A 26,838-nucleotide genomic window follows, 5' to 3' on the forward strand; every position below is an offset into this window, starting at 1 on the left:
GACTGCATCCTTAAAAACATCATGAACTATAAATAAACGCAAGGAAATTAAGTCAACTAATTACATTTTATTGAGAAATTATTTCTTTTTTATTTTATTTATTATTAAACTTTTTTTATTAGTATACAAGAAATCGGTCTCACAAATTTAGAGAAATAACTCAACAATAAGTTGGACCATTGAACAAGTTACCTGTTAAATTGCTCAGAAAATTGCCAGCAAACAGAAACTTCTTATTGTTTTATTGAAATTCAATATTACATTTATTCTTGTATTTGCTAAGAAAGAAAATATTATCAATTGTTAAATTAAATGAATCGTTTAATACAAAATATTTTCGTTAAGATTTAAAAATAAATAACAGTGCTATCAAAATTTTGTTTTTTTGTTAAAATACTTTTCACTTGAACAAGTTTAGTTTTGATTTGTTTTTAAAATAATAAGATAAAAAGAAAACCATACGTTGTCATGAAATTTACTCCGATATGATTACCTTCACATATTTAGAATTTAGTGTCCCATTTTTTTAAATGTCAGCGAATTTAGAGACTACAACTCAACCTGATATTTCCAGTTACTTCAATAAATAATAGAGATTAAAACGCGCAGGAATTCTTCAGCATTATTTATATTTTTTATCAAAACATAGTTACAAAATACTAGATTTTATTTTTTAAGCATTTTTATAAGCTATATTTCATATAAAAAGAAAAACCTGGTTATCTACCACGTGGAATGCAAATAAAAAACGCAAGGTGTGATACCAGATTTATTATTAAAATTTCACTGATTTTCGTAAAAAAAAATTAACACAAAAATTAATTGTGAGATAATTAAGAAATGGTTCTAACATGAAGTCCTAAGACACTTAAATTTTGAATTGACCGGCAGTTTATTTTATTTTATTTTATTTTGAGAAGATATGAAAATTAAACGCTAAATTGTTGTTAGTTAAAATCCTTAAGAATCGCCTCTTTAGTAAAAGTTCGTGTTACTTCAAGTAGTAAAATGTTAAATTATTTCTTTTTACTTAGATTTGCTTTCCTTAAGGAATGATGGGTATTTCCATCAGAGTGATACCCACTGGGATGTGGACTCATAGGAAGTGGGGGGCGGACCCGGAGGTGTCCCTAATGTTCTACAGGGCCACAATAAGAGCGGTACTGGATTACGGGTGTTTTCTGTACGGTCAGGCCTGCAAGTATGTTATGCGACCCCTTCACGTATTACAAAATAAATGTATCAGATTGTGTCTCGGATTCTTGAACAGCACACCTGTGGACGTAATGTACGCAGAGGCTGGCGAATTACCGCTCGCTTATAGAATAGAAGTACTGTCCGATCGATATGTCTTAAAAAAATTAGCCACGAACCGAATAATTTATAACAAAATAAGCCAATTAAATACCGAAGTCCTCACTCACAAATATTGGACAAAAAAGAAAGGCCCCATTTACACAGAAAGTTTTATTAGAATCTCTACCTTTAGAGATAAGGTATATTCGAATAATAAGTTAGATGTGTACAACTTAAAATACGAACATTTATTGAGCGAATTAAGTGTTAACACTTCCTTCGACTTGATAAAGGTACCGGAAAAGATGAGAACTGCGGCCTTCGAAGATTACATTTCTTCCCATTATCCGGGCTCATATCGTTTATTTACAGATGGGTCCAAAATCAATAATAAAGTCGGAAGTGCTGTGTATGATCCGGTTCGGAACTATTTTACGATAATTAAATTAGAAGATGAGGCGTCCATCTATACAGCGGAGCTAATTGCTATTTTAACGGCTTTAAAATATATTTATTCGTTGTCGGAGAAAAAATATACCATTATTAGTGACAGCCAGAGTGCGTTGTGTAAATTATCACATATACACAACCAGTCTGCAGGAATGAATCACATTATCGCAGAGATTGTAGAAACTATTGCCATTTTTAAAGAGAAGGGAGTCTGCATTAATTTTTTGTGGGTAAGAGGTCATTGTGGTAAAAAAGAGAATGAAATTGTTAATACACTTGCAAAGGAAGCCACCAATAGTGGGGAAATGGCTAATTATAAATTACCACACACCGATATCAAGGGTATAATTGCAAAAGCAGCACTACAAAAATGGCAGACAGATTACAATAATGGTGATAAAGGTAGATTCTATAAAACTATGGCAGATCAGTTACCTAGACAACCATGGTTTAAGGGAACTGGCACTAATAAATGGGTTGTTACGACAATAAGCAGGCTGAGAGCGAACCACGCGGTGTGCGGATCGTATCTACACAGGATCAACAAAAGGTCCTCTCTCCTCTTTGCGTAGATTGCAATGAGGAGGAAGATTTCAAACATGTAATAATGATATGTCCACGTTATGTGGTAGAAAGGAAACGAATGTTTGACGATATATACAGGTATTTAGATGCACCATTTCGCTACGAAGACATTATATTCTCCACCAACAGTTATGTGCTTAAGTCGATAGCAGAGCTAGCAATGAAATATGAATGTATTTAGAAGCTATAGCCGAATTAGAATGAATGGAACAAAATGCTTAGAGAAGGATTACGTGATTTTAATTTTGGTTAAGCGAGAAGGATGGCAGGAGCACAGAGTGCTGCTCCATCCATTAGCAGTAGTTTATGTAAATAGCGGTATATAGTAGAATGATGAATGTGTGAAGCGAATGTATTTGTAGGTAAGAACGGAGAGTGAGTGATATTCTAGTGATAAGCACCTAGACGATGCTGGCTGTATGGCGGAAGCCAATGCCAAAAAAAGAAAAAAAAAAAACAAAAAAAAAACTCATTTTAAACAGATTCCACTATTCTCCCTATCATTTACCTGTCTAGTTACCTACTTGCTTACATTACTAACACAGATTTGAATTTCTAAATAATAAGATCAAAAAAAAGTTGTCCAGCAATTGTTAACCTTGCAATGTTATTTTTATATTTTTTTTATTTTTGGAGGTACCGAGTAAGTAGAACTCTTTCTTTTTTCTATCCATGAATCGGACTTGAAGACCTGGTTTAATCTTCTCTGTTTCCTAAATGTAGTAAATATTCAAAAATATATGATGGAATAATTTTTAGAAAACTGACGACTAAATCCAGGTCCCCATGACCTAAAAATATTTATCACTATTCTAAAAGAAAATTATTTATAACAAGAAAAAGAAGAAACAGAAACTAAAGAATAGAGTATTATTTAGTTGCTTTACATTTAATGAACTTAATGCAAATTAGAAACTGGAAGACTATAATAATTCATAACAATATTGTACTCACGGCGAGCATACCAAATAAGATTACGAGGGGTGCGTTCCACTAAGCGACCACAACGACCAAAACATACTTTCAGGCGTTCCACTTGGCGACCGCGGTCGTTGTGGTCGTGGCGAAAACGTCACTAATGACGTCATTATTTTCGCCCACACAACGACCACAACGCCCCATCTATAGAGCTGGGTCGAAGTAGGCGTTCAGAGTTGGCGCAATTTTTAAAACAAAATATGGCGACCGAAAAAATTATCTCATGTAAATGAAAGTATTATTTCATGTAAATAATAGAATGTGTTTCTCGAAAGTCTCCAAAAAATAAATAAATAAATAATTACTTATCCCTTTACACACTAAATCACTGAATAACACAAAATCATTTACCTGAAATAACTTTTAAATTCTTCATTTGAATAAAGATCAATTACTCTGATAGCTAATAATACGTGGCCTAAGTTTTCGCTTTTTATCATTGCGATTTTGTAAAATTACATTCCACTCTAATCGGAACTAGATAAAGAACTTTCTAAAGCATTATTAATAAATATCCAACTGTTGCCACAAAAGACATTTTAATTTTATTTAAACGTAAATTTTATAAATACTCCACTAAAATGTAATATAAAAAATTGAATTATATATATTCTTTTAATATAAGTCAACTTTACCAATAATTAATAAAGTTTATTATAACTGCTTATAAATGGGGTTTAAATTAAAAAATAACCTCTTCAAGCTTCTAACTTATTTTCGAGGCCGCCATATGCAATGTTTACATGAACGGTTAAAACGCCCACAGTCCGTTCCACTTGGGTTTTCGATCGCAACGCTCACAAGCAAGTGGAACGGCCAAAATCGCGGTCGTGGTCGTGGTCGTTGTGGTCGCCAAGTGGAACGCACCCGAGGTAACAGTTGACTAGGAAGAAATAGAAATTGTGGTTTAGTTAAAGAGGGATTACCCAACCAAAGAAGTCAGTCGATATCTGTACTCGGCAAATAAATGAATGACATCTGCAGTTCCAAAAAGATTCTCTTCTTTCTGTTTTAAGTTTTACTCAGATATTTAATTTGCCTTTCCTATTCGAATTCATTTATCTGGGTAAGTTGTTATTATTATTCTGAGTTTTCTCTCCTCAATAGAGGTAGGCTCTGCCGCAACTCCTAATTAAAATTTGTCTTATTATCTTTGTGGTGTCTAACAGAGCTGTCATATAAAAGGTGCCCAGATTCAATAGATGGGGAGGGATCAGGTTCTAGAAAATTCTTTCTTGCTTCAGAGCTTATAAGGCATCAGACCATTCACAGACAAGATAAATGCTGCAATGATCACCTGTTTCAAGCCATATAATTCCTTAATTTCAAAGGATATCTCCTTACACTTCCTTATTTTTCCATCTCTTGGCTTTGCACATTTTGATCCAGCATGATAAATCTATTATTTTTGGGCCATTCTCTCGCTCTCACTTAATATGGCTTGTAGTATGTTATTTTCTGGGCATCCCAATATATTTTTATTTGATCCATCTGGATGTATTCCCAAGATAAATACTTTTCTTGAGGAACATTTTCCAGTTGGACAGAACACCCACTCAGAATCGTCTGATGGATTATTTTCGCTAAATTATTGTGTCTTGCCAAAAATTTGAATGGGTCGAATGAACTACAACCTGCTTTGATCTCTCTGCAGCATTATCCACTTTTTTCACAGATGTTTTCCCTTAGAATGAACAGTATTCTCTAGAACGAAGACCTCGTCTACTACAAAGCGTTTAGTTTTAGTCTACAGCTTGTGAAGTCAACTAATCTACCAGAAGTTGATTGCTAGCCCATTCATTTACACAAGGTTGTTTCCTAAAATAACTCCATTGGTCAACACAGAGAATACCATAACTAAATGGCATATTGCCTTCATCAAAGGAAACCTCATGACTCCTGAAATATTTTTTCTGGGAAGCCTTTTGCTTCTACGATACAGAGCGTCGATTTTTATAATGCCCATCTCTTCAACCTTTCAAGGTAAGGTGCCAATCTTGTCACCGCATTACGGGATGATGCATTCGAGTCAAGGTAAACTTTTTGTCCTGACACACCGATTCAATATTGATAAGTTATTATTTTATTTATTTATTTTTAAATTTAGGCTTGTCAACATCTGAGGACATTGGCGATTGATGCTTTTCGGTCTCCGTATTCTCTATTTAAAAACAACCTGTCCTTCACCGGACAGAAAGCTCTAAGAAAGAAGTCCATATCAAAATGCCATGAAGAAAATCTTATCACAGGATCTCCAGTACGATAATCACTGAGCTAATCCCTTCTCTGTGTTGTTATTATTATTATTTAAAACACTGCGAGTTTATTAAGTTGGGTTAGATTGGGAATTTCGTAGAATAGAAATGAATCAGAATGACTATATCGTTGCTATTGGAACTAATTCTTTAAAAAAATTAATAAAATTAAATCATTAGCAGCTACTTAGAGTTAGGACATTTCCTATTTAAAAAAGATGTCTCAGTTTTGAACTATAATTCAAGTCTCTTGAGTCTTTGGAATTACAAGAGAAGAGACGTGCCACAATCTTCCAGTCTGTTTGATGCATTTATTTCTGAGGGCGTAGACTAAAAGAGCTGTCTTTCACATCAGCCATCCACTCAAAGCAATTAACCGTTAGCTGTACGCAAGCACCACAACAGTGCTAATTCCAGCCAAGCATTATATTATAAGGCAAGGAGGACTGACGAGTCTGGTGTGTGTAAGGCACATCCATACAGCGGCACTCCATGGGTGAGTTCTATTCAAAAGTTATCTCTTCCTATCTAACATAGCCACTGCATTCACACCCGGTCCTAAAACCTCGCACAACTTATTATATCGCACTCACTATTTAATCCTTTGTTTTGTTCACTAAGCTTGATGCTTTGTTATCAACATTTGCCCTGTAACTACTAATACTTCGACGCCATTTCTGTGCTTTCACAATATAAATATAACCTACTACATATTCACTCATAACCCGCCCTAGAATTATGGAGTTTGAATTCCAATTCTAAAACTACAATAAACTTCTGTGCATACAAAAGTGACCCATTTCGATTTGCAAACTTTTCAAACATCAACAATAAGAGAAGTTTAACTAAACCTATTATTATGTTTTTATCTTTTTAATGTATGGTATAAACATTTTTATGAAGTACGTATTAATGAAATTGACTACCAAGAATTTAACCCCCCCCAAAAAAATCTTTATAGCATAACTAAATTAAACACTGCATCGTAAAAAGGGAAGTGCAACAGTAACACAAAACTCTCAATTAAAACGGCCTAATGAAAGTCTGGAACGGAGTTCCACTTTGGGAGTAGCGATCACTTAGTGATGTTCTTTAGGGTAGACTTCTTTTTGTTAGATTGGGGTTAATGCTGGATGTTGAGTAGACTCGTAACTCCCCGTTGATAGCATTAGCAGAATACTTGCGTTTCTACTTCTAGACTGGTTTGAGAATGATCTAGGAATCTTGAAACTATTAAAGATGGTCTTCCTGTACAAATCAAAGATTTCAAATAACGAGAAGCTATACTCTCCCATATCACTCTCGATCCAGCTGCTGTCACTTGCATGACCGGAAGTAGAATGCCTCACAGCATTTCTAATCCTTCAGGAAGAACTCTGTGGTCTGTAGACTGGCCAAAATGTTGATTCACTGTCTATTTAGATTTGTTAGTGAGTGCTTTGCAAGTGCGGGTCTTGTACAGGATCCCTGTTGGTTTTCACAATGGACATTAAGAAACATCTCTGCAAACAGGGCTTCACTCGTTTCTTCCGAAAACGTTTGTGAGACGGAGGAAACACCGATTATTCTGACGAATTGTTCAGGAGTCTAGGTTTAGGATTTTTAGTGGGAAATAGGCTAGGATGTTTTTTTCCCTTAATTGGTTGCTCGTTCTTTCAAGGATTAGTTGTGCATCTTGGGTGGCATAGACTCAAGACTGGATTTTCGATTATTCATTCAGCTTCGGTTGTTGAACAAAAAGGGGCTTTAGAAAGCGTAGGGTAATCCTCCTAGTTAATTATAATAAATAGTAAACAACTTTTTGTGTCAAATAAACATTTTAATATGTAATATGAAATGGTTCCAGCTGATGATTCTCAGATTTTCTCTTCCTTAGAGCTTTTTACAGCGCACTGTCCGGTGATGCACAGTGTTGTCTGTAACGAGAGAATTCTGTCTCGAGGCAGGTAATCACTAAAAGAAGCTAAAAAAAGCGCCAATAACCTCAGATGCTGGTGTGCCTTTTACAAACACACACATAAATAGGAAATGAATAAAATGTGTGTAATTAATTCTAGTGTGTGCTCGAATTATCTCATCTTTGAATAATAAAAGAGTAGCATTAAGCAATTCCCTCCATTCTGCAAATAATCGAAAAAAGGAAAGCTGTATGGTGTGTTTTTCGTTCCGTTTAAATCCAGGGTACTACAGGATTTGTATAAAAGGAACATGCAGCACTCAATGATTTATTCGACGATAAGAGCCTAATCTGATTTGTACATTACGTATGCAATGCTATCAGCGAAAAATCCCTTAACCTAGGGCTTCAATAATTCTTAGACTTATGTTGTAGATGCAGTCCAGAATTGGTTCGAATTTTATTTTTATCGGATTCATGTATGAATCTGTGTCTAGACATTTTACTCAGAGAAATGTTTATTTTATTTAAATTTCTTTTCTCTCATATAATAATTTGTAATAAAAGCTCTACAAAACTCACTTACCTCATTCTAGTAATTATGGAAGGTGTAAACTCTAGCGGTGACCACATAACTCCTATGTCGGAATGTTTCAGTTCATCCCAACTGGAATATTTTACTAGCACGCAGGAAGGTGAGGGTAACCCTGCAACAAAATACCAAATGTAAATATTGGATTAATAATTACAATTATCCTTACTAGTAAGGGAAGGTTTACTGCGAAGAGCAGTTTTTTGATTCTGAGTATAGACAGGAATTATCGGTTTCAAAGTTCTCTGAATACTTACTCAGGAACCAATTTAGAATAACTTTTAATTCATTCAGAAGTAGTTAAAGGAAAATTGTGGGTCATGAACATCTATGATTCTATATTTAGATGCATATGGCTGCTAATTAATGAATAAAATATTGGCTGAGCAACAATTTTGTTTATTAACAAACTTCTTAGACTAGTTTTGAGAAATGTCGATTAGAAATTAATTAGTAAGTTATTAATTCTAGATTTGAAGTGAAAAATCTATTCAGCAATGTGGTGACTGAAATATTCAGAGGAAAAATGAAAATCTGAGTGGTTACAATTCTTTCTTCTAACGAGGAGTTAGAGAGAATAAAAACTTTCTCGAATTAAACTTCAATAATTGCGAAAATAAAAGAGAAAAAGATATTTTTCATATATAAACCCTTCTATTTTTTTTATTTTTTTATTTTCACAATTACGTTTGGCTTGAGCAAGAAACGTAATATGAAAGACGGTATTAAATATTTCCCCAGAAATGATGCAGTAATAATATCCAGAGACGTAGCGTGGTTTTGTCTTGAGTATGGTTTTAAGAAAAAAAAGTCACCATGAGACGTCTATGGTAATAAGATTACAAAGCGATAAAATCCAAGAAAAAGCCTCCTTCTGTTACCAAACTCATTTCTTTTTTTTTCTCTTTTGTCCGCCAGAACACTGTTTGTAATTTTTCCGCAGCAATCTTTTCTTTAACGTGCTATGTGTTTCAAGTTTATAAAAACACAAAATTAAAGCGAAAATTTTATTATTTAGACTTTTTAAATAGAACTGGAAGAAGATATTTTTTTTTTTTTTTAAAAAAAAAGAGTTATTGAAAACATTCTGCTTTTAAACAAATCTTATCTGTGAATAAATTTAGATTTATGCAAGAACTTAAGTTCTTATGCCGAGAATTAAAGATGGTTAGGATAGAATCCTCCTGGCATACAAGAGTATATATGTAATATGCGAGAAAGGTGAAAAATATTGCTGGCAGAAACTGTATTAGGGATTGTTTCGTCTATTGCACTCAAGTAAAGCGGGTTAAGCCATTTCAGAGAAGGTTGAAAAACTCGGAAATGAAAGGTAGGTAGATACCTTATTATGGTTGTCCTCATGACAGTGAGAAGTGTCTAACAATGTTATTGTGGGAATCATTAGCGTAGTTGGTTTGTTTGGGGAGGGCCTGCCCTTTTTTTGGTGGGTGAAGGAGAGATTCCTTTCTTAAAAAAAAGGTAATTGAGAGGGGGAGGTGGCTGCAAGTTATTGCAACATATTTCATGAGATTCTGTTATTAAATACAATATAATGTAGTAGCAAGGAATTCTTTTCAAACTGGTCTCATTAATAAAGAATCTTTTATTAATATTTAATACCCCGGTTTCCCATTCCTAATACCACTGATTACATACTTTTTAGAGTCTTCCAAACAATTTATGAAGCGAAGGCAAATTTTTCAGCCTCTGTCCAAATAAACAATAGCGACAACGATGCGTGCCCTACAAATTTAAAATGTACCTGAAGAAATCTTTAAGAGACATATTAAAAGAATATTTATTTGGATAAATTTAGTAATAATTACATTGATTATTAGAGTCTTAATGAACTACATATAGTGTATCAAGCTTTTCTAATATACTTTTTTATAAATATACTTAAGGTTATATAATATATTTATATACCTTTTTTTGGTGCCACTATTTTAATTTTCTGCATCTATATGGTTTTTGCATTTATTCTTTGTAGAACAGTATAAAAATAACAGCAGAATTGTAATTTATTACGTCTGAGAAGTAAGAAAATTATCCGTTCTACGAATTGGTAGTAATAAATCAGTAAATGTTCTTTAAAACTGGTATTAGGTTACTGTTACTAGGTTATTTACATTTAGAAGTTAAAAGTAAAATATTCTTCAGGTTGTATCAAATAATTCGAAGTAAATTTACTGTTCTTGCTACATAAACTTGCATATAATTTGACAATTTGATTTGTAACTTTAAGAAGTGGCCTTTAAAATCGAGCAACTATTGTTGGAGATAAATATGATTTTTTTTTTCAAGATAGAAATTATTTCTTTTAGGAGTCCTGGATTCGCTCATTTCTTGGCTGTCCTACTAGAAACATTACATCTGCTCGTTAACAGTAGACTGCTATTGCTAAGAGATTTATTCTTTAATATTGTAAGGGTGTCTAATAACGTTGATCCCAATCTTTTGACTCTTTCTTCCCTCCAGCTCAAACCTTTGAGCAAAAAAGTCTAGTACTGCTTCAGAGTAACCTCTTGCTTTTGATTTTGCCAGCAATTATATTCTGCACGATAATCCTGAACTCTAAATCTCCCAAAAAATATCTTAGAGAGGTACTCCTTCCGAATAAATTAAAGCAGGTGATGATGGCGAAATGGGCATCTTAATGTGGTTTACTGTTTCCTCCACTCTCTCATCTTGCGCAATCAGCACTGATAGACTTGTATATTTGACTCCCACGCAGGCGTTCCAAGAAAGCAATAGATTTACCCAAAATTCCAACGGCAACTGAAATAGAGTGGACGCACTGACCCTCAGGGTGCGCTATATAAAGTCGGCGTATCACATCCTGTTACACCGTGTTACGAGAAGGACCTAACTTTGTCGCCATAGAGAAAAATCTTAGACTTCTCAAAAAAGTCAGATTTTTTCTACAAGATTTTTAAGAGGTCGACCTAATAAAGGCATCATCCGCCTTTCAGGCCTCTCATGTTCAGTTCGAATTCTAATTGGATGCATTTAATGGTTAAATGAAGCAAGGAAAACATTATTTGTAGTTACAATCTTAAAATACTGGTCTCGAAATAAATGTCTCTGCAATATTTCATAAGTTCTTGAAAAGTTTTTCACTGTATTTACAATGCAGTATCCAAACTAGGGCTGTATTCTGACAAAATACTGTTGCAAAAAAATTGGAATAAAAAATAATAAGACATAAATAACAATATTCAGGTAGCCGCAGGAAAGCAGTAGTTGTAAAAAAAAACTTCTTTAAAGTTTACAACTCTATCATTATGTAAGTGAATATATGGGCTGAAGGTTGGTGAAGTAAAATAAATAGGAATCAGAAAAGTTTTGGTGTATTCTTCTTCTTATTATTTTTTTAAAAATAAATTTATAGTCAAACTTCTAAGTTAGAAATATAGTGCACAGGGAACCTTTTCTTTGTGGGTCGATTCTTCATTTCTTGGTCATAAACCAAGTAGAAAACTAACTCAAAACTAAAATTTCATATTACTAGAAATATAATTACATCTTTGGCTGGTTTAAATAGAGAAATTATATTGAGCAGTATATTAAAGAGACTTAAATAAGACATTGTTTAAATAAACAGAATGTTTTAGATTGTGGGAAAGATGGGAAAGGTTATTTGATTGAAATGCTGTATCCAGATAAATGGGCCCATTTTCTCACGATAAAAAAAAGGCCATCTTCCTGGATAATTTTTTCAAATCTGTTCAAGAAGGTTTCAAATAAAATCTTTCAAATAACTAAAATAAAATCATCAGCAATGTCGCACATCTATTTGGTCAATATTAGCCAACAATTTACGAGTTTGAATTTTATATGCCTTTATTAAATAGGTTTTGTTTTTGAGTGACACTAGTTTCTAAGTGCCAGAAGATATACGAAACTTATTTAGTATTTCTAAAAATATTAGGATAACATTTTCCACATTAATGACCCATCTTCTTCATTAATTTTTATTATAACCAATGCCAATGTTTTGATTTGATTACCTTTACAGCAAGCTTAAGATTTTGTTATTTATTTTTACTAACTTATCATTTACCTATCTATTTACTAACACACTAGTTTGCTAGTTTAAAATAAATGCAAGCCCTTGAAATCACTTTATGTAGCGGCTGGTTAATGCTGTTAAGTCCACCAGAGGTAAGTTGCTGGACCAACTTGTGGTTGCGGTTTGAACCTGCCAGGGTAACTGTCCTTACTAATATCATTATAAGTAGTTCTTAAACTTCATTAATAAAGCTATTTTCTTAAACAACATAAAATTATAATGTTCCAACGTTAAACGCTAAAAATTATTTTAAATCTTGACTTATCAGTAATTGTTGCTAATGTTAAACGTAAATATACTCGTATGTACACATTTTCATATCTTTAAAAGACCAGAAAATCTTTTGAGTAATTTTATAAATTTCTGTACATACTGAGTAGATGACAAGTTATTAAATTTAATCAGCTAAATGGCCAACATAGTTTTATTTATACTGTTACCAAATTACAGCTTATTGTATAAAAAGTTGGAGAAACCGAGTAGTGGTTACAAGTACTCACAGCCGTTGCTTTTATTTATTATTTGCATAGAAGCTGATGAAGCAACGCTATTTTAAAAAGGTAGATTTTTGTTACCTTCAATTAACTTCAATAATTAAAAAAGAAAAAACACTCGAGAATTTCATAAATTATTAAGAAACGCATTAAAGTTCTAGGTGATGCTGCTATTATTCTTCTTAATTAGGCTTTGTCTTTTGAACGATAAATATTGAAAGCGTTCTTTAAGGAATACTCTACATCCTACAGAAACTTTTACTTTGTAAATTTACTTTGAAATTAATCAGCTTAATTATTCAAATGGTGGTAAATTAAAGAGAACACTCCTAATTTAAATTAATATTATTTCTTGTTTAACATCCATCACTAACGAGGTAGGATTTCCTTTTTTAATACCACTATTATAAATCAAGTAAACCGGGCATATAGTCTTATTAATATTTCTACTTAAAGAATGTTTTATTAAAAATTCCTTTCCGACGATTATATTCCAATTTATTGTTAGCCGGACTGTCTTTTACATGAGCCTGATTATTTTAAATAAAAGACATGGTGTTACAAATAATAATTATTTTTTTCTTTTAAATAATACCACAGCTAAATGTTGGTATCTGTTATATGAATTATATCCGATCAAATATTAATACATACAGTTGCGAAGGTACCATTGAGGAGCACACACACTCAATATGTTCATTTTTGTTTACTTAATCATCATTGTCACTAAACAAATACAGTAACAAACCCTTTCCGCCTATTTTGAGAGGCGGGTGGGAGCTGCTGGTCTATAAGAGAATTCAAATTAATAGACAGGAATTCATGAAACCCGAAGCAATTGGCGCGGATCTCTCTCTTTATGAATGGTATTTTTAGATCGTTTTAGATTATTTCTTTGCTTACATTAAAAGAAAAGAAAAAAAAGAATGTAAAATTTTTCTAAGCCTCTTAGATTGGGTGGATTTTATGCAGATTATGTTGGAACGCATGGCAAAACCCTCAGTTCTAATCTGAAAGTCCATATAGGTTTCAGTATTAAGAGACTTTTTTAAATGTTCGTCTAGTAGTCTGGAGAGAGCTGTGCATCGTTTTCATAAGCTTTACTAAGCTTCCAGGTGAGCCTCTTTCTAATGTACACTTCAAGATGTCTCATAAAGTCATCTGTAGAAAGTGGAGTGTTGTTAGAATGAGGGACAAGACCGTCTGCCAAAAATTGAGTGTTATCTATGAAGATTTTTCTGCATTTAACAATATCATTTTTAAAAAGTAATTTAGCAAAATAATGTCTTAACTTTTTAAGGAATTAACACGGGACAGCGGACAACGTCTTATTTAATTTCCAAACGTCCATTACTAGAATTAGAATCAATGGCTTATTGACAATCTAAAATGCCGATTGTAGGACCGTAGTTAGACAGTAAGTTGATTTTTGTCTTTCACAATAATTTGACTATTGGGGCATCTTGGTCTAGAGAAGAGTTTAGGTAGATACTTCTGTTTAATGGGGTTCACACCTGAACTTTTAGATAATGTGAGATAGGGGTGAAAACTTTCATTGTTTGGGATGTGAGGAGATACTTTCCAGGATTTATCAGTGGAAAATATTAGTCTTGAGTGTACAAAATAATAATTGCTGTTCATTATTTTTTGGTGACTGATTCATACTTTCAATAGGATGAAAAAATAATTGCCATTTCAGTCGTGATACATTTATTTTGCCGAGCTTTCGACCTAGGGACTAGGTCATCTTCAGGGCTAGTTTACAAAATAATATTTTACATTACAGGGTTGGTGAGGATAATAATAGTAATAATAATAATAATAGTAATAATAATAATAATAATAGTAATAATAATAATAATAATAGTAATAATAATAATTTTTTTTTTTTTTTTTTTTTTCCGGGGAGTAAAATCTAATGGATACCAGGTGGGCCAGTCCTGGTGATGTGGGACTCACACCCACTAAAAACCTCCCCGTCTCCTAGCTAAACCTTCCACGGAACCGTTTACCACATTACTTCGTGGAAGGCCTTCGCTATTCGCCCTTTCGGGCTTCCGCATCTTTAGGCCACATCTACTCTCTCTCCCTCTCAAGTGGCACGGGACACTTGCTGGTGAGGGTGTGTGCTCTCCACGAACTTCTTCTTTCTCAGGACGTCCTCAACAAACACAGCCACTGCTGCTCATCCTCTCTCCAATAATAATAATAATAGTAATAATAAGGGGAGGGATTAGCTATGTGCTTAGCGTACTCGATTCCCACGCGGAGGTCCCGGGTTCGAATCCAGCTGCTAACCCTTAGATTTTCTCTTCCTAGGAGCTTCTTACAGCTCACTGTCCGGTGATGGACAGTGTTGTCTGTAACGAGAGAACACTGTCCGGAGGCCGGCAGTGCACTGAAAAAAGGTCCGGGCGCCAATAACCTTAGATGTTGACGCGCCTTAAATCATTAAAATAATAATAATAATAATAATAATAATAACAATAATCTATTCTAAAAATTGTGACCATTATGCAGGTATTGAATTGAGCTTTAAACATTTTAAAAAACCGAATCATCTAAAATTCAAAATAAGTTACGAAAACAATAAGCAGTGTTAAACTGTTAGTTTTTTGTAGAAATTTATGCTTTCATCCTCAAGTCCTACTCATTCCGATTCGAAGAGAAGCCGGATTTAGCCATTTAGGCATAGAGAGTGTGTGTATGTTAAAGAATTAGCTACAAGGGAACTTTCTGGAATACAGCAGAGTTCGAAAGAACATTTTATCGAGTTAGTAACGGTAATGCGTGCGTAGGTGTGAGCATGTATCTGATAGCGTGGTAACCACAGCATGTCTGAAGAAGAGAGTAAAAGAATTGGATGAGACCAATCTGCACCTCACCCAGTGTTTGTGGCTGTATTTCTGCACATGTGTGAGTTGCAGATAGAAACGGAGAATGGAAGGAGAGGAGGACCGTTTGTTTGCAGTAAGCCGGGTTGCGCTCGTATGTGCATTAGTGCTGACCCGGACTAAACTTAGTGCCCTACAAATAACCCCTATCTCTTGAGACCGCCTAGCAAAAGACCCTTGCCTTTGGAACAGACCCAACATGCTGCCGGGGTCACCTTACCTACATCTAGTAGTAGCCCCGCTATTCTAACATCCCTGGGCCTTATCTAGATAGTGGCCAACTTGGGACACATAAAATGCAACAAAGTTCTAACAGTTGTCCGAGTAAGAGTCTTCTAATCTTTTTCATTTTCAATTTGTCCTATATTTGAGGTGATTTTATTTTTTGTTTTGAATAATTTAGCTAAGGTTATAAATATTTTAGTTGCAACAGTATTTTCTCGGTTTTATTTGTAGAGATTTTCTTTTTTGTTTACTTCGAAACGCTAACTGTTATTACCTTCTCATCAATTTAAACATACATTTCTCGTTTATCACACCAATACTTAACATCTCGTAAATTTTGCAATTCTATCATTTCATTTTCTCTTTTTCTGTTGTGTAAAGACTATTTTTTGGCCAGCACAACTTGAAAATTATGCAGTATAGAGTTCAAGACGAGATAGCTAACATACTGAGAACTTTCTCGAAATGAGCGCCATTTCTTTAAACTTCCACCTCATTCAAAGCGAAGTTTTTCCTTCAAGATTCAGAAAGTCACTGGATAATCCACGATTTTTAAGTGTACGAGGTGTAGCTATTAAATAACGAGACTATTGCAGTAAAACATTTTATTTTAAATTTATACATATTTAGTTATTATCACCTTCAATATACACCCCTCCTCTATCCCTACAACGCTCCATGCGAATTTACCATTGTTCAAAATAGTGCTGGAAATCTTTTTCTGTGAGCACCTGCATGACGCGTGCCGCTTTTTCTTTCACAGCTTCAACGGACTGAAATCGTGTTCTTTTTAATGCAGATTTGACTTTGGGAAACAGATAAAAGTCACATGGGGCCAAGTCAGACCAATAAGGCGGATGGCCTAAAACTGGGATGTTGTACTTGGCAGTGTGATGCGGGCGCGTTGTCTTGATGGAGAACCGGTGAGTGGTTCTTCCACAAATCGGGTCGTTTTTTTCCTTACTCTTTCACGGAGTTAAGCAAGCACCTCACGGTAGTAATATTGATTAATTATAATCGATATTTTCATCCGTTTAGGACGTGGAAGGGCGATCCGGGCGGTCATCATCTCTGACGCCTTCTCGCCCATCTTGGGAACGCTTAAACCACTCAAAAACTCACGCACGTGATTAACATTCATCGCCATAGACTTTTTTTAAATAAAAGATAAGTTTCAGTAGCGGTTTTACCAAGTTTCATGTGAAATTTCACGACAATTCTGCCACATGTGTAGTATCATGTTTTCGGCAAAACGAAACTAACACCTCTTACACATACGACGGTTCCAGTCAGATTTCTCTATAAACACGTGACACGCTGCAAACGAAAGAGAAGGCTTAACGCTGCACAGCTGTCGGTCGTTATGATTTGGCGCATGCATAGCAGCATCAGTCTCGTTATTTAACAGCCACACCTCGTATGGCTAGTTCAATCTTACCCAATTTTCATCTCAAGAGACAGTTCACTTTAAAAATCGAGAATTCTTTGATTTTTAAGTATTATCTGGCATAATTCAGTTCTAAGGGCTGTTAGCTGAGATTACTGTGGAAAATAGTCCTTCGGCTCTCACTACCATTTCAGTGTAAAGAGTCTATTTGTAGTGGAGTGAATTACACTTAACCCTAAGCAAGTTTTATTGTTCTTGTTCGAGGATTAGTTTCAATAGCTTCTATTAAAAGATCTGGTCTTACCTTAGTTCAAGACTCTTATCTCCTTCCCTAAAATTTCTAATTCAATCCTGCAATGCTTTCATTTTCTCAAGTAGTTATTGCTTTAAAGCTTTTTCTTTCATATCTTGTCTTTTTTTTAATAATTATCATTATCTTCCGAATTTCAAAATTTAGTAAGAGTTGGAAGGGTTTATTTTTTCAACAAGTATCTGCGTTTAGTTTTGGAAGAGGGGGTAGATCGGAAATGGAAATAATAAGAGAACGGGAGGTGAGAAAAGTCACGAGGATCCAATCCTGATGCATCCATCCCTAAAAGCTCCATTTTCGAATAAATACTTCACTATTATGATAAATAATCGTAGAGTTTGCTTAAGCTGAAAAGAACAGAAATGGACTTGTGGTGAAGTTCTGACAGAGAAACAAACAAAAGGAAAATAAGGACATAAAATGAGGTCGCTGTAGAAGGGATAAAAATAGATTAAAAAGCTAAGTTGATAATGACACGTACAAACCCTTTGACACAATGCACCATTTAAATGCTGAGCAGGATTCTTCAGGAGCACCGGAGAAGAATTAGTCCCAGTTAACGATAGAATGAGATGGAGGTGGTGATGGCTGGCTATGTTCTCATAGTTGGAACTTGGTAGGACAGGCAGAGGTGGAGAGATGGACCCGATCGGTAATCTTAGAAACTAGGGAGATGCCGTACAATAAATAATGAATAATTTAAAATGCAGGTCAAAAGAAGTTAAAAAAAATTAATTGTTAAAATCATCAAATCAAATAAACAAAAAAAAACAGCCATATTTGAAGTCTGTAATTGATTCACCTTTAAAAACCAGTTCAAATTAACCTTTCGGCTTCAAAGAGGTTATTTTTTCGGCTAAATTACTAAGGCGTAGTAAATAGGTTAGTGGTAAAAGAGTGTTCTGTTAGGATTTTGGAGGCCATCTATTCATATTTTATTAATGACTTACCCACTGCCAAGCCTATCATCAAGTTGAATCATGAGCGTCTGAAGAACACTCATAAGTAGCCAACATAACTTTTACAAACATTCTTAAACACTTCCATCCATTTTGGGCGAAGAGTAAGTAGCTGCCATCATCTTCTTACATGTTTATCTGTACTTCAACTAACTAACATACTGAGAGGTCTATCGTCGAATTGTCCAAGTCAGTGATGGAGTTGTAACTAAGAGGATTTGTGAGTAATAGTGGTTATGTTTAACATTGGAGGCTGGCGCGAAGAAATTGATAGTTAACATCTCAAGTCGAAGTAAAGACATCCATGAGAATTGTATTGTTTTAAGACATAGTCATGTTAATATTTTAAACACTTTTAATCAATAATCAAATCTAGTATAAAAGAATCTTACCAAGTTAGAGCAATGAATGGGTTAATTTCAACATCCAGAAACTAGAGCAGTGCAGCAACTTACAAATAGGTTCACTCTATTTCGAAGGTAGAAGAGCAAAAAATTCATTTAAAAATGAAAAATTCCATTATGTTAAAGCTATAAACGGTTGATTTCTGTTCCCAAAATCGAAAAAGCAGACCAGTGCAAGAAAATACAAATAGATTGACCCTCATCCGATGGTATAAGTGGTGTAACACCATCTAAAAGTGGAAGTTCTTATATAGTTTGAGCGATAAAAAGGGTATTTTATATCTCTAAAATCCTAAAGCCAGACCAGTATAAACAGTTCACGTTTGAGTCACCACAAATCGAAGGTCGAAGGTAAAAATACCATGTAATGGTGGAAAACCTCAGTTAGTTACAGCAATAAAATGGTAATTTTTATCTCTCAGAGCAAAAAAAAAACAGGCTAGTGCAGGATGTACAATAAGGTTCACCTTAATTCGAAGGTAGAAGTATAAAAGAACACCTTGTAAAAATTGGAAATCTCACTAGTTACAGCGATGAAACGGTCATTCTTATCTCTGGCATCCAAAAATTTGACAGTATAGATTAGTACAAGTAGAATCTGCCTAATTCGAAGGACGAAAAGCAATAACACCTTGTAATAGTGGAAAATCTCACCTAGTTAGAATAGGTATGAATTTATCCATTGTCTATTTCTGTGTAACACGATGAAAGGGCCAGTCACAAGACGCAAAAGTTTTTGCCTGATGCAAGAGCGATAAAATAGTAGTTAATAGATTTTGTAAAGCCTCCTAACTTTAGATTCTGATCCTATTGACTGGTGAACGTTTGGCAAAGCGATACCAAACTACTTCAACTCAGTAGTTTTACTATTTAGTATCCAATTTTAAAAGTTAAGAGTATTTATAAATTCTAGAAAATGCTGAGACTGCATCTTATAAATGCGGATGAGTTAGCTCAATTTAGAAAAAAAAGGCAGTAAACAAAGTAGCGATGAAAAGAACTTTAAATGACCATTGTTACCAAAATATTAACAATTCAAAAAAAAAAACAAGATTAACTATCTTGGTCTCCACCATCATAACACTTAAATAGAACAATTTCAATATTTCCCCAACTAAGTTGAAAGTTTTAATTAAGTTTTGTATCAAGACTGGAGTTTTATTAAAAAGAAATTATTTATTGAGCTCTTAGTATAGAGTTTAGAGTTGAGTACTGAATCAATTTATGGCAAATTGATTGGGATTGTTTTGCCGAGCTAGCAAGAGCGCTGTCCTTAGCAAATAAACTCTCTCGATAATTTTCAATTCAATTTTTTATTGAAAACCAGCATTTTCCCATTCTAGGCGAGTACTGTTGATCAAAAAAAGCACTTCACCTAGGTTCACCATTGTTAAATTATATATATATCTATAAAAATGAATTCTGCAGGCCAAAATAGTTCGTACAAGTATGCTGACAATAAAGAACTAAGAGGAGTCATCATCCAGTGTTTACTTTCCGCCACTTCAGACATCGAGTGGAGTTACCAGGAAGTGTTAGAGGTAATAGATTAGAGGGTTAGGTAAACCAGATGAGTGGATAACATATTTTTGTAGCGAGATGTGTTCCGTGTCTTTGACGAATTGAATGTTAAAATGATTATGAAATGTTTTGTTAGAAGAATAGTACGGAGCTACGATCCTATTTAAGACTATGCTTATAAGATTTTGTAGATGCTGGAATGGATGGTTATCCCCCATAAGTCCCGTTGAAGTTCTAATCGTTTTCATTAATCGGAGATAACATTAGAAAACCACTTAACCAGTTCTGTTTTGTTAAATGACAGCCATATGTAAATAAACATACAATGGGGGATTTTTAAGTGAAAAATATGAATAGTTATTTTTTCATTATTCAATAAAATGATAAACAGTCTCTAACTTTTCCACTTCTGCTCGCATTAATAACACAATACGGAAAATATTATGTAAAAAATATTCCTATTTTTGGTGTATTTTTGAAGAATATGTTTTTATTGCATATTCTGATTTTTCATCAAATACCTATGGGGAAAATTGTTTAAAAAAAAAATTAAAACATATTTTAATGAGAAATAATTGACAATAAAACATTGATCAATCATAATTGAGAATTGAAGTATAAAAAGTGGGCGGTTTTGGGGACCAATAGGAAGCCAGGATAGTGTCAACTGACCACGCCTACATCAAGCATGCCACGCCTCTACTAACGATGTTCGTAATGGAGCTCCTGGTGGAAATGGTGGTCGATATATTTTATATCCTCTTTTACAATTATTAGTTTCTATTAGTGATTGCGTCAGAAGACACTGTGATCTTGTTAAGTGTGGTAAATTAAGTTTTATCTTTTATTCTTTTTAGTTTAATTTAATTAATGTTACATAAAATTAGAATATTTATTAATTTTTTTAAAAAGCCCCTCTAACTTTGAATATTTATAGAATACCAACTGCATGAATCTATCCTTACAGTGACAGCATAAATAATAATGGAGATAAATAATAGAGATCAAGTTGATAATTGTAGTAGAGCTACTAAATGAACTTTATATCAGAACGAAGCGGACATAGTAAAAGGAGTGGCTTGGCATGAAAATGTTTTTGACAGCAGTATACTACTAGTGGTAATGAAGAGTAGTATTTTATAGAGAACATCGCACTCTAGACCATTCATTCATAATTAGCCACCACCCACTGGATGGTTTAGAATAACTAAACGAAAAAATGGATTAGGTTAATGAAATAATGCCGTTCATCAAGAGTTCCGGCAGGCTCTAGTATCTGAATTACCAATGTCACTATTTTATGGGACTCCATCCTGATTAAATTTCCTTATTGTTTACTTCGTAAACTGTTCCGATGGATATTTTGAAAAATACACTCTCCTCTTACAGCAGAGTAACTGATTAAGGAATACATCGAAGCTCGTAATTTATTTTCTTTCAATTCTCTGACATGAGTTTCTTGAATCTTTGAACTTTAGGTAATTAAACTTTTTCCAATAATAAAAAGGGGTACATAACGCAGAAATTTCATTTTAAAAGGAAGTCCAAAATACCTCAAACAAGTCCTGGAACGCCCTTAAATTAAATTTTTCAGTGAAAACGTTTCAATTAGAAGTTTGTTCTTTCTCTATTTTTGTTATTGGCCTCTTGAACTAGCAAATCAGCCATTTAAATTCTTCTTTCGAAACTGCTTTAGTATATTGAATGTTTACAGAGTTATCTTGTTGTTTGTTATGAACTCAAAGTGCTCTGTGTAAATGCTGCCATCATCAGCTGCCAGAATAGTATTTAAATTGGCAGGTAAGGGACATCCCAGTCGCTATCACAGCCCTTCACAATCGTTCTCTTCCTTTAGTATTGTAAGCACATTCCAGGATTAGATGGTTAGCGTCTGCTATTATTCCAGAAGTACAGGAACACTGGTGAGATGTTTCCACACCAATCCTGGTTAGATGGTGCGGCGAATAATTGTGATTAAACCGCATTCTAGTGACTGTTCTAACAAACTTCCTATTGTTGTTTTTATATCTGTAAAATCATGGTCTTTTTGGGGGGCACTAGATTGGATGCATGTGTAAAATTGGCCTTTTCTCGCCTTTGACAAATCGTATGTCTGCTGCCATTCTGTATAGCACTCCGCTTTTGCATAATTTTTAATATCGGAGTTAGAAGTTATATCCAGCTTTATGAGCAGTTAATGCACAAATTTTAAATGAAAATGAGTTGTTTCCAAGGTACCTCGAACTTACTTGTGTTGAAATTGTTGGCCTACAGAATAGCATACCAAGTTTAAGGTAAACAGAAGTTGCATTTTCCTTACAAAAAATTAATAATCGAATCAGTAAAGTGATATTTTTACTAAATCCACGCATATACACAATCATACTCAAATTTTACCAGTTTATAAAGACCAATATTTGATTCTCATGAGAAAATTGAAAATCTGTACAATGAAATACTTCCATTTAAAACAAAGAGAAAAGTAAAAGTTAGGTATTACACTTGGACAGACAGCTGCTAGAGCCATAGACGAATACAAACTCTGAAATAGGATGAAACTCGAGAACTAATTTGGCGAAACCTAATGACGGATAAAATTAACATAACTTCTTAGTATAATTAATGTGTTTGAGAGTACCTGATAAATGGTGGAACCACGTCAGTTTGCCACTACTGGAGCCAGCCTTCTTCAAGACATAATCGCAGTTTTAAACAATGAAATATCATCTAATAAGACATTGAGAGTACAAAATGCAAAGCAACCTATGATGTGTAAACAAGCGGACGAGCGCCTCTGAACAGAAGCCATATATTATTCATTTTACTATTTCTTAGAATATATGGAAAAGTAGTGTGCTAAAAATCCAAGATACTTGGACATTGATTGTATTTACAGAAAACATAACACTTAATAATAACATTCTTAACTTTTAACCATAATAAACCGGTAAAACGTTACATTTGTTAATGCTTTTCTCCACAATAAAAGAAAATAAAAGAGTGGAAATTCTTCTCAAGGGTTTAGAAAAGTAATTTAAAGGGACCAATGTACTCCAGCTGAATTGTTATACATTAAGTAACCGCCATTCTAGGGTAAAATTCAATTTACTTGTAAATTGTATTCAATATTGATGCGGCTCACAGCACAGGCGACTAAACCACACTAACAACAGAAGTTCTCAGTTTCTAATTTGATTTCTACGTTAATATTAAAGTAAATAGATTATTTTTCTTAACATTAATTTTTTTTTACTTCTCACATTCAAAAAGAAAATTATGGTTTACATTATATCTTTATAAATATCCATATTTATTTTGGTCGTTTATTTTTAACATGTCCCACTTATTTGAGCATTTCTTGAAGTTGGCAAAATATTAATACCAATCATGCACAATTCAACTTAGCACTTTTAAGAACCAGAAATTTGATATCTACTTGCAGCATAGTTATAGCCCTTTCCAACTCAATGAAGCCATATTTGTGCTCATTATCTAAAATAAATTATTCTCATTATTGCTAACTGGTGCTTGGGCACTAGTTAGCAATAATTGTGGGCATGATTGGTCATGCCATTTAGAATTATTTTCCAAAATAGAACAAAATATTTGATTTGTTCATTTTAAGTGTTATTTATTTTACTACTCGTACTTTTTTTTTTTCTGTATAATAATTTGGACTGGAAAGGGTTGAAATTAATCACAAATAACTTCATTTAGGTGATTTATGGTCATCTAATTCATTATGTACATAGTCGTTTAGTGGTTAAAGATACTCGTAATATATTAGGTTAATATTTATTTAAACTACACGATAGATTTTGTTTATATTTTACATGTGTTTGGAGACAACTCTTGTCTCTAATTGTATACAATTTCGTAGAAATCTGTCGAGTAGGAAACGAGATATTTAGAGTTAAATTTTGGTTTCATTTGAAACAGTGAAATCTTTAACATCAAATATCTGGAAAACTACTCGATAGATTTTGTTGATATTTTATCTGTATATGGAGACCTCTTTTGTCTATAATTGTATACAATATCGTAAAAATCTGTCGAGTAGGAAACGAGATATTTAGAGTTAAATTTTGGTTTCGTTTGAAACAGTGAAATCTTTAACATCAAATAACTGGAAAACTACTCGATAGATTTTGTTTATAATTTATCTGTATATGGAGACCACTTTTGTCTATAATTGTATACAATATCACAGAAATCTGTCAAGTAGAAAACGACATATTTAGAGTTAAATTTTGGTTTCATTTGAAACAGTGAAATCTTTAACATCAAATATCTGGAAAACTACTCGATAGATTTTGTTGATATTTTATCTGTATATGGAGACCACTTTTGTCTATAATTGTATACAATACCGCAAAAATCTGTCAAGTAGGAAACGAGATATTTAGAGTTAAATTTTGGTTTCGTTTGAAACAGTGAAATCTTTAACATCAAATATCTGGAAAACTACTCGATAGATTTTGTTTATATTTTATCTGTATATGGAGACCACTTTTGTCTATAATTGTATACAATATCACAGAAATCTGTCAAGTAGAAAACGACATATTTAGAGTTAAATTTTGGTTTCATTTGAAACAGTGAAATCTTTAACATCAAATATCTGGAAAACTACTCGATAGATTTTGTTGATATTTTATCTGTATATGGAGACCACTTTTGTCTATAATTGTATACAATACCGCAAAAATCTGTCAAGTAGGAAACGAGATATTTAGAGTTAAATTTTGGTTTCGTTTGAAACAGTGAAATCTTTAACATCAAATATCTGGAAAACTACTCGATAGATTTTGTTTATATTTTATCTGTATATGGAGACCACTTTGGTCTATAATTGTATACAATATCGTAAAAATCTGTCAAGTAGGAAACGAGATATTTAGAGTTAAATTTTGGTTTCGTTTGAAACAGTGAAATCTTTAACATCAAATATCTGGAAAACTACTCGATAGATTTTGTTTATAATTTATCTGTATATGGAGACCACTTTTGTCTATAATTGTATACAATATCACAGAAATCTGTCAAGTAGAAAACGACATATTTAGAGTTAAATTTTGGTTTCATTTGAAACAGTGAAATCTTTAACATCAAATATCTGGAAAACTACTCGATAGATTTTGTTGATATTTTATCTGTATATGGAGACCACTTTTGTCTATAATTGTATACAATATCACAGAAATCTGTCAAGTAGAAAACGACATATTTAGAGTTAAATTTTGGTTTCATTTGAAACAGTGAAATCTTTAACATCAAATATCTGGAAAACTACTCGATAGATTTTGTTTATATTTTATCTGTATATGGAGACCACTTTTGTCTATAATTGTATACAATATCACAGAAATCTGTCAAGTAGAAAACGACATATTTAGAGTTAAATTTTGGTTTCATTTGAAACAGTGAAATCTTTAACATCAAATATCTGGAAAACTACTCGATAGATTTTGTTTATATTTTATCTGTATATGGAGACCACTTTTGTCTATAATTGTATACAATATCACAGAAATCTGTCAAGTAGAAAACGACATATTTAGAGTTAAATTTTGGTTTCATTTGAAACAGTGAAATCTTTAACATCAAATATCTGGAAAACTACTCGATAGATTTTGTTGATATTTTATCTGTATATGGAGACCACTTTTGTCTATAATTGTATACAATATCACAGAAATCTGTCAAGTAGAAAACGACATATTTAGAGTTAAATTTTGGTTTCATTTGAAACAGTGAAATCTTTAACATCAAATATCTGGAAAACTACTCGATAGATTTTGTTGATATTTTATCTGTATATGGAGACCACTTTTGTCTATAATTGTATACAATATCACAGAAATCTGTCAAGTAGAAAACGACATATTTAGAGTTAAATTTTGGTTTCATTTGAAACAGTGAAATCTTTAACATCAAATATCTGGAAAACTACTCGATAGATTTTGTTGATATTTTATCTGTATATGGAGACCACTTTTGTCTATAATTGTATACAATATCACAGAAATCTGTCAAGTAGAAAACGACATATTTAGAGTTAAATTTTGGTTTCATTTGAAACAGTGAAATCTTTAACATCAAATATCTAGAAAACTACTCGATAGATTTTGTTTATATTTTATCTGTATATGGAGACCACTTTGGTCTATAATTGTATACAATATCGTAAAAATCTGTCAAGTAGGAAACGAGATATTTAGAGTTAAATTTTGGTTTCGTTTGAAACAGTGAAATCTTTAACATCAAATATCTGGAAAACTACTCGATAGATTTTGTTTATAATTTATCTGTATATGGAGACCACTTTTGTCTATAATTGTATACAATATCACAGAAATCTGTCAAGTAGAAAACGACATATTTAGAGTTAAATTTTGGTTTCATTTGAAACAGTGAAATCTTTAACATCAAATATCTGGAAAACTACTCGATAGATTTTGTTGATATTTTATCTGTATATGGAGACCACTTTTGTCTATAATTGTATACAATATCACA

General features: G+C 33.1%; 1 protein-coding gene across 3 annotated transcripts in view; it reads right to left on the reverse strand.

The window, feature by feature from the left end:
* The window catches only part of LOC141460118 (voltage-dependent calcium channel gamma-5 subunit-like), a 434,126-nt gene that overhangs the window by 164,022 nt on the left and 243,266 nt on the right, over positions 1-26,838 (reverse strand). For all 3 annotated transcript variants that reach the window (XM_074139806.1, XM_074139807.1, XM_074139808.1), the window contains one exon: positions 8,048-8,168. In XM_074139806.1, the coding sequence (XP_073995907.1) occupies positions 8,048-8,168 (121 nt within the window). The remainder of the gene's footprint in view (positions 1-8,047; positions 8,169-26,838) is intronic.

The sequence above is a fragment of the Rhodnius prolixus genome, unplaced genomic scaffold, assembly GCF_049639745.1.
Source record: "Rhodnius prolixus isolate KJV_2025 unplaced genomic scaffold, Rpr scaffold_6, whole genome shotgun sequence".
NCBI classification, from domain to species: domain Eukaryota; kingdom Metazoa; phylum Arthropoda; class Insecta; order Hemiptera; family Reduviidae; genus Rhodnius; species Rhodnius prolixus.